Below are 12,033 nucleotides of genomic sequence, written 5' to 3' on the forward strand. Positions count from 1 at the left end.
TTGAGTGGTCTGAAGAGGAGGGCGGGGGGTGTCATTATTCTCCTTTTTTCGAAAAATTTGGAAGAAAATCTGTTTCTCTGTACCTGAACCGGGAAAATTAAGTGAAGAACCTGCTGCTAGCAGGTTCTTCTCTTTAAGCCTCGAATCAAGCAATTCTGAATTTTCTTTGATCAGATGTGTCTCGAACCGAATCGTTTACTTCATACTGTGAATAAAGCTCTGGTGCACAGCTATCTCCGGGTGCGTACTCCTCGATATTATCTTCATTTAAATCACTTATGGAACCGTCTATTTCAGGTAAATTTTCTGGTGGAATTAGCACTGGTACGTCTGGATCATGAGGAACCGGGCGTAAAGCTGATGGCATATTTGGATAGACGATTCTTTTTTTATTCTTCAAATTGAAACCGCGAACATCAGTCGAACAAAAGTAACAATCATTGGTGTGATTCGTGGCTCTCGCCACACCATTGCAACTCCAAACCTGAACGCTTCTTATTCACCCTTTGACCACCGTCTAAGTCATTCAACACATGAGTAGCAAACTTAGTGGGGCGCCCAAGTTTTGTCTTGATTTCCTATTTTCACTCCGAAATACGTAAGGTACACTTGTCGAACGAAACTTGTTATCTCATTTTTGCCTTTACACCATTAACTAACAAAAATGTAACAAAAAAATCTGCAGAATTTTTGCAGCGACTTGAAGCCGGTTTGAAAACGGAAAGATTGCTTTATGGCCTGAAAATGTATTTTCCACCGACAAAAACGCGTTTGATCACGGAGGACGGAAAAACTCGATTTACGCACGCTGATGAAACAGCACTGAAAGTAGTTGCACGGTGCATAAAAGGTGCGGATAGCTGCCAATAAATATGTCACATCTTGTTAAGTCTTGTCACAACCTTTCGGCCAAGCTCTCCCACCGCACCGTCACGTCATCTTCAACCCCTCCCATCCATTACTTAGACCACTCAACTGTTCAGCTATAAGAATGCATAGTATAAGCCAAAAAAGTGAATGTATTATATTAATTTATTATAAAAAAAAATATTTTTTTGTCTATTTTACAGTATCACATTTTTGCAATTTTTCAACTGTTACAAATTTTGAAATCTGCGATTATCGAAAAATTCTGACGTGATGGAAAAAATGGACGTTATTTTCGGATTTAGCGCAAAAAATACATAGGAATCAATTATCAAAATTTAAAAATACATTGCACATTCCAAATTTTGCAGGCTTGTGAAATAAAATAAAAGAAATGAAATTAAAACTACAAAAGATAAAGGTGCCTGTAAATAGAGTAAATTAATATTTACTGGAAAAGAAATTTGTCCAATTAAACAATTTTTTACTAAATAATACATAAAAAATGACTAGAAATACAAATAATACACAAAAAGTATTTTTAATTGTAATATAGAAGAAAAAGATATTTACAACGGTAATGGTATATACAAAATGAAATGTAAATGCAATGCAACATATATGGACAAACTGGAAGATAATTGAAATTAAGATATAATAAGCACATGAGATCTTTTAAAAATCAAAATCAAGATTCTAATTATGCAGCGCATTTAATAAAAGGACACACCCCAATGAAAATGGAAGAATCAATAAAATTAATTAACAATTGTATTAAAGGAAGAAAAATGAAAATTTTAGAAAGCCTTCTGTAACAAGAGTAAATTATTATGTAGTAAAAGTCTAGGCTGAGAGTTAAGGAAGAGGTTAGCCAAGTGTTATGAATGGAGTGTTGTTATACGGAAGTGAAGCATAGATGGTGAAGAAGAAGAGAGAGAGAAAGAGACAGAGAGAGGGACTGGATCATTGCTTTTGAGATAGGGATATGGAGAAGGATGGAGAAAGTAAAATGGAGGATGAAGTGAGAAATGAAGAAAATAAAAGAAGAAAGAGCACTTGTGCCGTAAATCCACAAAAGAAAAGGAAATCGGTTAGAATATGTGGTTAGATGAAGTGAAATGTTGACAACTACATCAGAAGGATCAGTAGAAGGAGAAAGGAAATAAGGAAGAAGTACAAAGTTAATAGATGAGGTGAAGACTGCAAACTATAAGGGGACAAAGGAAAGGAGTGGGACAGAAATGGATGGAGACAGAGGTGGCTTAAGGGACCTGCCACCAGTCAGAACACCAGATGATGATTGATCATTAAATTTATAAAATGAACAATTTTGCTGTTAATATAGCTTGGTTGAATGTACTAAAATTATTGTTTTTGGTAGTGCAATAAATATAAATTTAAATAAGTTTAAATCAAACTTTAAATAACTAATATATTTCTCATATTTCCCTAAACCGACATAATTTTGAAATTATAGTACTCCATTAATTATATATTTGTTGCCATTTTTTATTCTCTATATTTTTCCAATTGTAAGGGATTTAAATTTTTTGATATTGATTATTTCAAATATTGATGTATTTCATTCTTGAAATGTATTTTCCCTAATGCGATTAGTATAAATATATTTCTGTTTATTGTATTTAGATAATTGTAAATGTTCCTGATTTTGTTTTTAATTCTGTTTGTCTTTCTTGTGTAGAATATTTTACAATTTTCTCTCCAAATTCTATTTCATAAATATATGTTTATTAGAAATATTAAAATTGATCTATTATTAATTATTTTTAAAATTTGTTATTGTTAATTTTAAAAGCAAAAGGATTTTTATAATTAGTTAAATGATCTTTAAAGATTTATACACGTATGATTATAACTTAAAGAAATATAAAAATTATTTTTGGTCTCTTTTAATGCGGTTTCAATTTTACTATTATGTTCAAAATTACATTTATTAGTTTAGGGTCTATTAACTGTACAACAAACAGTTAATTTTTTGGTGGTGTGGATGTATTTAATTATTATTAATTGTTTATACAGAAATTACCCAAATACATCATATATTGCTTTCTCTGATCTTCCTCTCAGATTCAAAACTATCAATTGACTTATTTTTCTTCAGTGATGATTTTGTTGCCCATGATGACTAGTATTGAAAATTATACAACACAATTAATTTTAATAACAAACTCGACTTTAAACACCAAGAAATTGATCGTAGTGTTTTATTTTTAACTAAACTCATCTTATAGTACCTAAGTTTAAATTTTATATTTTATCATCAAAATTATTTATTCGATTATTACTGGTGGCTTTCAATTCTTGCAATATGACTTTCATAAGTTATTCTAAGTCCTATGCTATTGGAACATGAGAGGCTCTGAAACCAAAAAGTGTATAATTTTTGGAAGATCCTCTCTCCTAGTATACTTTCTTAATTGGTAAGCGAGATTACGACTTTTAATAAAGTCAATGATCCGGGGTAGAAGAATTATAAATTTAGTTATGTAAAGTAGCCTAAAAGTTGAGGGTGTACAGATTAATCTGTTCTTCAAAAAAGATTTCATCTTCAATAGTAAATACAAACTGATATTTTTGACCAACTTTTTTAGGATTGTGTAGCAGAAAATTTTCTTTTCCCGTCTGTGTATTTTGCTGTTCATAAAAATTATACCTGAGCCAAACAAAATTAATTTTTTTCATTAACTGATGAAAAATATTTTTGATCATAACATTTTCTATACTTTCTGTACAGGATAACAGGGGCAGAGGAGCCCGAAATCCACAGGGCTATACACAGTCAAAATCCTGCGTTGAATATGGCTGTCAAGGACTTCTTCAAGGGGTCAGGGTGATCTGGCAGTTGGGTAGCAAGAGACCCCAAAGGGCCACTGCATAATTGAGAACTTGCCAAAGATTCGGCAGGTCTTGGTAGCCAGTGGTTGGCTGTCTTTTGGGTGGGCCTCTTGCAGGGTTGTCGACCATACAGAAGTACCCCGGTGCTTCAAATGCCAAGGCTTTGGTTACACCTCACTCCGCTGTAGAGCACAGTCGGAGATGCGCTAACTGATCTAAAAAGATCGCGCCTGCAAAGTGCGCTCCCTGTGCCTTGGTGAAAAGCTTTGATGCCGGACACCGGGTCGGGGGCAAACAATGCAGATCGCATGACATAGCCCGAGCGAAGATGGTAAACAATACGGCGACGCCTGAATTTGGGGGAAGCTTTCCAGGACGGACGTCACCTTGTTGAACGATGGCGCCTGGGGCAGTTAAACCTGCATCATTCCCGGGCAGCCACCAATGAAGCCATGAGGATGTACGACCTCGAGGTCCTCTTGGTCCAGAAGCTGTACACGGTCGAGGATAGGGTGGTCAGCTCGGTCTCGTTGGGTGTCTTCTGAATGCCCCAGTTTTCTGACGATCGGTTCACCGTTGTGCGAGTTACGAAGGGTACGCTCGATTTCGTACTAGTGTCGGGATACTTCCAGCTTGGATGGAGTATCGATGATGACTTATTGGCGAAATTGGGGCGGTTTCTGGACGGTCTCCCGGTCATTAGAGTGCTGATTGCTCTGGACGGTAACGCCAAGTCTTCCGTCTGAGGTTCACCACTCACTGAATCCAGAGGCGCTGGTCTCGCACAGTTCGTTGAAGCCAGGAACCTCTACTTGCTTAATGAGGCAGAACAACTGTCGACTTTCTCTTCCGGACTGGGGGAAATCTACATCGACGTCACCTTGGTGACAGGCGATCTGCTTAGGTGTACAAGTAGTTGGACTGTATGGCCCGAGGCCAGTGTGAGTGATCATAGACTTATAACCTATGAGATCGCTTACGGTGGCGATCCAAGAGCTCCGGATTCGGGTCGCTATAACCTAAGGGGCCTAGATCAGCACAGGCTGCGGCGTGAGTGTGCGGCTGCCTTACAGGGATTAGAATGGCGCATGGAGCACAGGGAGGAGTTGGAATTGATGGCTGAACAATTCGGCCGGGCCATCAAGACGCTAGGGGAAGATACCAGCATCACCCCCTAACGAGGATTATCGTTGATGACGTGCGCGCTGAGGGTCTGCGGATCTACCGGCGCGCCCGTAATGAGTATGTTCATGCCATCAAGGAAACCAAACTCAAGTTTTGGCAAGACTCCATGCATGAGGTGCAGCGCAATCCCTGGCAGCTCGTGAAGTCATGTTACCGGCCAAAGCCATTGCACGTGCTGTCCAGTATTCGATGTGGGTTTGGTGGTCGTGACCACACTTTACCATTTGTGGCGACTTACCAGGCGCCGCAGGATTGCATCTTAAATGCGCTTGCCGAGGTGGAAGCGCCGACTGTAAACTTGTTTTGGCAATTTTTATAGACATAGAGGCAGCATTTCCTTCCTTGTGTTGGAGTTCTGTCCTCTATGAGTTGGAACGCCGCAATGTTTCTGTAGCCCTGCAGGCCATAGTACGTGACTATTTGTCTAATCGTACGGCTCTGTTTAAGGATGCGCACCTAGTTGTGGAAAAATCCGTTACATGGGGAAGTCCGCAGGGTTCCGTTCTTGGTCCCCTGCTGTGGAACAGAAGGGGTCACGGTCCAGACTTTCACCGATGGCTGTCTCCTTTTAGTTCGTGGTAATTCATGACCTCAACTAAAAGACCGGGCGCAGGCGGCCTTGTCAACTGCAGAGGGCTGGATGGACATTCAAAATTTAAAGATTTCTGTGCCCAAGACGAATTTTATTCTTCTCAAGGGTGCAGACAAATTATCATACTAACCCCCGGATTAAGTATAAAGGCTGTGTAATTAGCCGAGTTCGAGTTCATAAGTACCTAGGTGTTTTGTTTGATGAGAAGTTGCTGTTTAGAAACCACATTAGGCAAGTAGCGGCGGATGACGTCTCTGTGATGCACAAGCTTATCAGGATTGCTCGAAAGGATTACGGACTGTCGGGCCGTCATTTGTACATGATGTACTGAGGTATCTTCGAAAGTCTGACCTCTTACGCGGAGTCCGTTTGGGCGCATAGGTTAGAAAGAAATCAAGCTCTTATTTAACATTTAAGGAGTGCACAGCGCAGAGCCTTAATTGTATGCACTGGTGTTTTTAAAACAACCTCCTACAAGGCTACCACTGTATCGGGAAAAGCTCTCCCAATCAATGTAGTGGTGAAAGTTCGGGCGGCCATGTGTAAATTTCGAAGAGGCAGGGAGGCCGAGGTATTTGGGATGCGGTTTTGAGCAGGTCCTGTACCGGAGTGGAACGGTGATCTCAATGCACCAGTTCTAAATTTCAAACAGTTGCCCATCTCCCGCATGCGGAGGAGGCTTTACAGCCTCGCGATGGAAGCATGGCAGCAAGAATGGCAAGCCACGACTAAGGGTAGGTCCTTGTATAGATTTATACAGGATCTGGGAGATGGTATGCCTCTCCTTCGTTTTTAAGGGCAATGGGATCCCGAATGCTCTCCTCCAACCATGTAAATTTAAACCAATATTTGTTTCGATTCCACCTGGCAGCTGATGAGCTGTGCGTCTTCGGGGAGGTCCAGTTGAACGAACACATGATGTTCGACTACCCAGCTCTTGGGGGGGCCAGAACTCAGGCCACCCTGGAACTTAGACGTCAAGGGGAAAATTGGCCACTCACAAGCGGCGAGTCAATGTGGCCAGTGGCCAGAGCCGCATTGTTGGGCCATGTGGGATTACCTTGATGCAGTTGATTTGTTCAACCAAGATCAGTAGTTTACCTAAGGGAAAAGACTCCTACCACGCTGCTGTAGGAAGCTAACCAAGAGATAAGGCTGGCTACCAGCCAGATTAAGGCTCCAAGCGCTTTAATGGTGGACAGGTACTTGCTGGCATTCAGCGGCCTAGGCGTGGCAACGAATTGATGTCTTTGATGAGATATAATAATTATTGATAGTCATATATGTTTTAGTGGTTGATGGGGTTCACCTACCCATTTTAGTGATATATGACAAGTGGGCGGTGGGACATGCAAGTGAGTGATGTATGGTGCCACACTTATTCCGCTCACACTTTTAGGTTAGCTATAGCAGCTGGTTAGGACACTGATTGCTAAACTGTTTCATTGCTCAGTAGCCGTTTATGGCACAGACATTTGGTCTTATTATGCTTTAGGGCGACCGAATGGGGTGGTGGTGGGAGAAATGCCAAGCAAACCAATACTGTCTGTATTAAAAATCTGAAAAAAACTCATACTTCTCTTGTCACTAGTGGTACTAATACTAATAAAGCAAACATTTGTAATTTCTCCTACAAAATGATAAATGGCAGGGATTACTAATTCACTTTTTTTTTTTATATTTTTGTCTTATCAACAAAATGTTGCATTGATTTTTAACTCTGCAAAATTATATATATATGTAATTGATAAAAATCAGCTCTAGTTTAAAATGTCAAAAAAAATACTACATTAATTTTGCAGAGTTAAAAATATTATAATATATATATATATATATATATATATATATATGTAATTATACTTCTGACTGTGTATATATATATATATATTAACACAGTCTGAAGCTGCATCTTTAGCATTTACTACGGACAAAAATGAAATAAAATATAGTACAAATAAAGTTGTTTTAAATTTTCGAATGAAGCTCCATGTGTTCTAAATAAAACAGATTTTTTTTTGTAATTCTTTGGCATCCTCCCCATTGAGGATGTCAAAGGAAAAAACTTAATTACTTTCACAGAAAACATCTTTTTGAATTTATATTTACATTTCTTTTCTGGAAATAAGTAGATACTGATAATGGCACAAAACACAAAGTAATTTCCTAATTATCATATATAACATTAAATACATTATTCATTTCAGCAAAATTACACATCAATAATATTAGTAACTTAATTTAATTGCAATAGTAAATAAATATTAATAAATACTTATACTGACAGATTTGGTTTGATCGAGCCTTCACACCAAGTCAGACTTGATATATCACCACGAGTCAGTTGGTTAATATAGCTGTGATAAACTTTGATGGTTTTATTACTAGTTTTATCATCAAACAACTGTAAGTGACGGTAACTACCCCACTGGCCATTTTTGTAAACATTAACGGCTAGATCTTTTGATAATTGAGACTTGTAGGTCATATCATCGATAGAAAACCGCTTAATATTTTCATCTGTTATCAACACGCATCTGCAAAGTAATTATTCAAACAATTTTACATCTTTGAATCAATTTACATTCAAAGTATCACATAATTTTATTTCTGGTTACATACTTAACTCTCAAAGATACCACAAAAAATTAACTTATGAGATGCATGTCAAAACTAATATTATGTTATGAATGAAAGTGACTTGCCGCACAGAATCAGATCACACACACACAATTTTGATTGATTCATTAAGTGTCTGCCTGTAATTCAATTTATTAATGCAAACTGTCTTAATGCTGTTGTAATTCACCATGAATTGTATCAAATTTAGGACCTACAACAATATTTAATAAAAAAAGAAAATATTCATTTTAAGATGGGAAAGTTAAAATGAAATTTTAAGTAAGAAAAGAGGAGGAGACCTAATTACGTTTTCCGATGGATGGCCTTACTGAACCTTTGAATCTAAATGTTTTAGAAAACTGATGACTAACAATCAGTGCTCATACTATAGAATTCTTTTTAGTCATTTTATAAATTAAAGTGTGCAGAATTGTTACTGATAAACTAAATTATCATGATCTGTGTGCAAGATGATTTCTGGAAATTTTGATTCACACCTGTACTGTTTTCAGACAATTTGATAGTTTTAATAAAAAATCTTTGATTACCCTATTCACTTCCTATAACTCACCCACTATAATTACCCACTCACTTCCTATAACAGAACTAAACCAAGTGATATTCCTTCCTTCTTCTCAAGAAGCAGCTTAATTTTCAACAGTTCAATGGTTTAAATGATGAGTTGAACTGAGAAGCATAATTTTTTGCACTATGTATAAAAATTTTGTCTCTCTTTTTGAAGAGTGTTTAGAAAACAATGGTGATTACATAGAAAATGGCAGTAGATATAGATACTGAACCAGTAATTTTCTTATTTTTTATTTTGAACGACTAACTAGCCTTTATTTCACATACATCTCATAAAATAAATTTTTTTAAGCTGAAAAAAGTTACTTTGAATAATAAATAAAAATCATTTATCATCTTTAAAATACAGTAGGGTGTTGACCATAAAGTTGTCCGATTGTTCAGATCTTTCAGTTTTTCAATTATTATGTAATTTTAAAAAAGTTTAAAAAATATTTTGATAATGTGTAGTTTTAACAGGTAATCTGTTTTTAAATTGGAGTTACAATTTAAACAAAATCTTAATCACATCAGCTCTATGTTAATAACTGAAACGACGTGTTTCTGGATGTATTGACATTTTTATTCATTAAGTCAACATGTTCATAAGCATATTTATGAAATTAACTTCTAAAATGAATAATGAAAACATGTAAGTACTGTAGGATATAAACAAGTTTTATAATAAGCCAAATTTTTATACATTTGTCAAACATATGTGACATTATAACTGTTTCATTTATCAAATAAACTTTCATTAGACAATGACTGATAATACTACCATGTGATAAGTAATACTGCATTAATAATGAAATACAAATACAAATAATATTAATAAAATAATATAAATATATTAATAATTCAAATAATATTAATATTAATAATTTGAAATACAAATACAGATAATATTATTCATCAAGATACTGTAAGCCAATGCCAAAAAAAAGTTTTTTTTTTTTTACTATAAATATTGATCTCTGAAGAAGAGCTGCTCATTTTCCTCTAGGAGTGGAATTTTTTTCACAAAAAGAGGAATCATTCTGTTGATTACAGATAAACTACGAACTGTACAGAAACATTTGTTGGGAAAATATTAGTAGATAATTTCACCATCAGAATATCTACTATTTCAGACATTAAGAATAATGATGGCTCAATAAAAATGCATGTTACAGCCTGAAAAGAAAATCAAGTAAGTTTTCAGAAAGATTAAAGAAAGTATCAAATGAAAGAATTTCATACAAAAATGAATCAGTTTCAGGTTAAAAGTGTCAAAACAGCATGTGACATTGTAGGTAGTAACATAACTGAAGATTACAGATTAAATCTGATGTTAATCGACAAATAAAAAAAGAAACACTGAGCTTTTCAGTCTTCCAGTTATTCACAGTAATCAAAAGAAAGCTTGGATAACACAGTAATTTTTCCATTCGGTACAATAATTGTTTTATACTCGAGATAGAAAACACCAAAATAATTTGAGTAAAAGTGAGACCAAGCTTTAATATTCATATTAGACATTACATCTATTAGTTTTTCAACGGACTGTTTAGACTTCTATTCCCAAATGCTCTATCAATTCAAAAAAAACAAGTAGTTATCATTTCCCTGAAACATGTTTTCTGTCAAAAATTAAAGAAAATAACCATTTTTACAGGTAACAGAGGTGTGTGTGGAAAATCAAGAGGTTAATTTAAAATTTTCTGCTTGTGGTAGCTGATACATGGAAATCTGACAAAAGGCTATCACAGTTAAAAATGTGAAGTAAAATTTTAAATAGAACAATTATCAATGAAACTAATGAATCACAACATGAAGATATCAAAAATGTAAGAAAGGACTTGGATGAAATAACACGTATGGGTAGTGATTTTCACAGTGGAAATGAATGATCATCTGTATTGCTGAAAATTCTAGATAGCATATTTGTGCAATAACAAGATTGTAGAGGTCATAAAAGTAGATGATTATCAATTTTGTTTCTATAGGTCCAAGGTTGTTGCATAAAAGTGAAGGATATGTTCCGTATTGAAGCAACAGGCAAAAGCAAAAAATGGGGTTGGCTTTATTGTGGGTAAGAGATAAACGAGTGCATAGAGAGGGTGGAGATAGTAGATGATAGAATCATAAGATTAAGGCTAAGACTAGACATAAGACCAGGGATATCATACAAGTGTATGCATCACAGGTGGGATGTATTAAAGAAAATATAGGACAGTTCTTAGAGAAACTGGAAAGCTGCATGGAGAATAAGGAGACAGTAATAATAGGAGACATGAGTTCGCAGGTGAGAAAAGAGAAAATTGGAATAGAGGAGTTATGGAACCACATGTATTTGGAGGAAGAAATGGGGAAGGTGAAAAATAGTAAAACAGTTTTTTGAATGGAATAACTTTATAATAGGTTTGATAGAAGAATAGAAAGAAGGTTACAAGGTATGAATGAGGAGAGAGAATAACAAAATCGGTAATTGACTACGTGTTAGTGGTGAGAGAGAGAGAGATAAGGAAGGAACTAATGGATGTGAGGGTGGTGAATGAAGAAATAGTGGTTTGAGGAGGCCATAGGTTGGTAATGGCTAAGTTTAGATTTGGGAAAATTTCCAGTGTGAAGGTAATGAGGGAAAGAAAAATTAAAGCGTGGAAGTTGAAAAAAACCAAGATTAGGGAAGAGTTTGAAGAAGGGATAACGGAATGCTTACATAAAGGAAAAATAAGAGAGGTGGAGGAAGAGTGAAAGTGCTTCAAGAACACCATGTTGGCTATAGCAGAGTGGATATGTATAGAACCAGTGGGAAAAGAAAAGGAAAGGAAACAAAGTGGTGGGATGAAGATGTAAGGATGGTAGTTGAAAAGAAGAAGATAGCATGGAAGACATGGAGACAAAGCCATAAGGATGAAGATGAGGATAAATATAGGGAAGCAAAAAGAGAATGTAAGAAAGTTGTAACCAAAGAGATGATCAAAAATTGGAAAGAGTTCACAGAAGAGCTGGAAGGGGATTTACTAGGGAGTAAAAAAATGCTATTTGGTGTCATTAAAAATAAAAGAAAAGGGAGAGAAAGTGCAAAGTTTATTAAGAACAATCTAGCACATGTGATAGTAAGAAAGGAAGAAATACTTTGAAGAGGGAAAGAATATTTTAGTGAACTCCTAAACCCAAATTGATTGGGAGAAAAAGGACAGGACAGTGGCGAGGGGAGTGATAACAGAAGAGGGATGTTATATATTAATGAAGGAGATAGAGAATGCTTTAAAAAGAATGAAAGGAGGCAAAGCACCAGAAACTGGTGAGGTAAGCACTGAGATGGTGAAGGCTGCAGGAGTTTGTGGTTTACAGTGGCTTTA

At 35.9% G+C, this 12,033-nt stretch overlaps 1 protein-coding gene across 1 annotated transcript in view; it reads right to left on the reverse strand.

The window, feature by feature from the left end:
• The window catches only part of FASN3 (Fatty acid synthase 3), a 280,712-nt gene that overhangs the window by 123,775 nt on the left and 144,904 nt on the right, over positions 1-12,033 (reverse strand). Inside the window, exon 23 of the mRNA XM_075362162.1 lies at positions 7,783-8,034. Within this exon, the coding sequence (XP_075218277.1) occupies positions 7,783-8,034 (252 nt within the window). The remainder of the gene's footprint in view (positions 1-7,782; positions 8,035-12,033) is intronic.

The sequence above is a fragment of the Lycorma delicatula genome, chromosome 4 (assembly GCF_047948215.1).
Source record: "Lycorma delicatula isolate Av1 chromosome 4, ASM4794821v1, whole genome shotgun sequence".
NCBI lineage: Eukaryota > Metazoa > Arthropoda > Insecta > Hemiptera > Fulgoridae > Lycorma > Lycorma delicatula.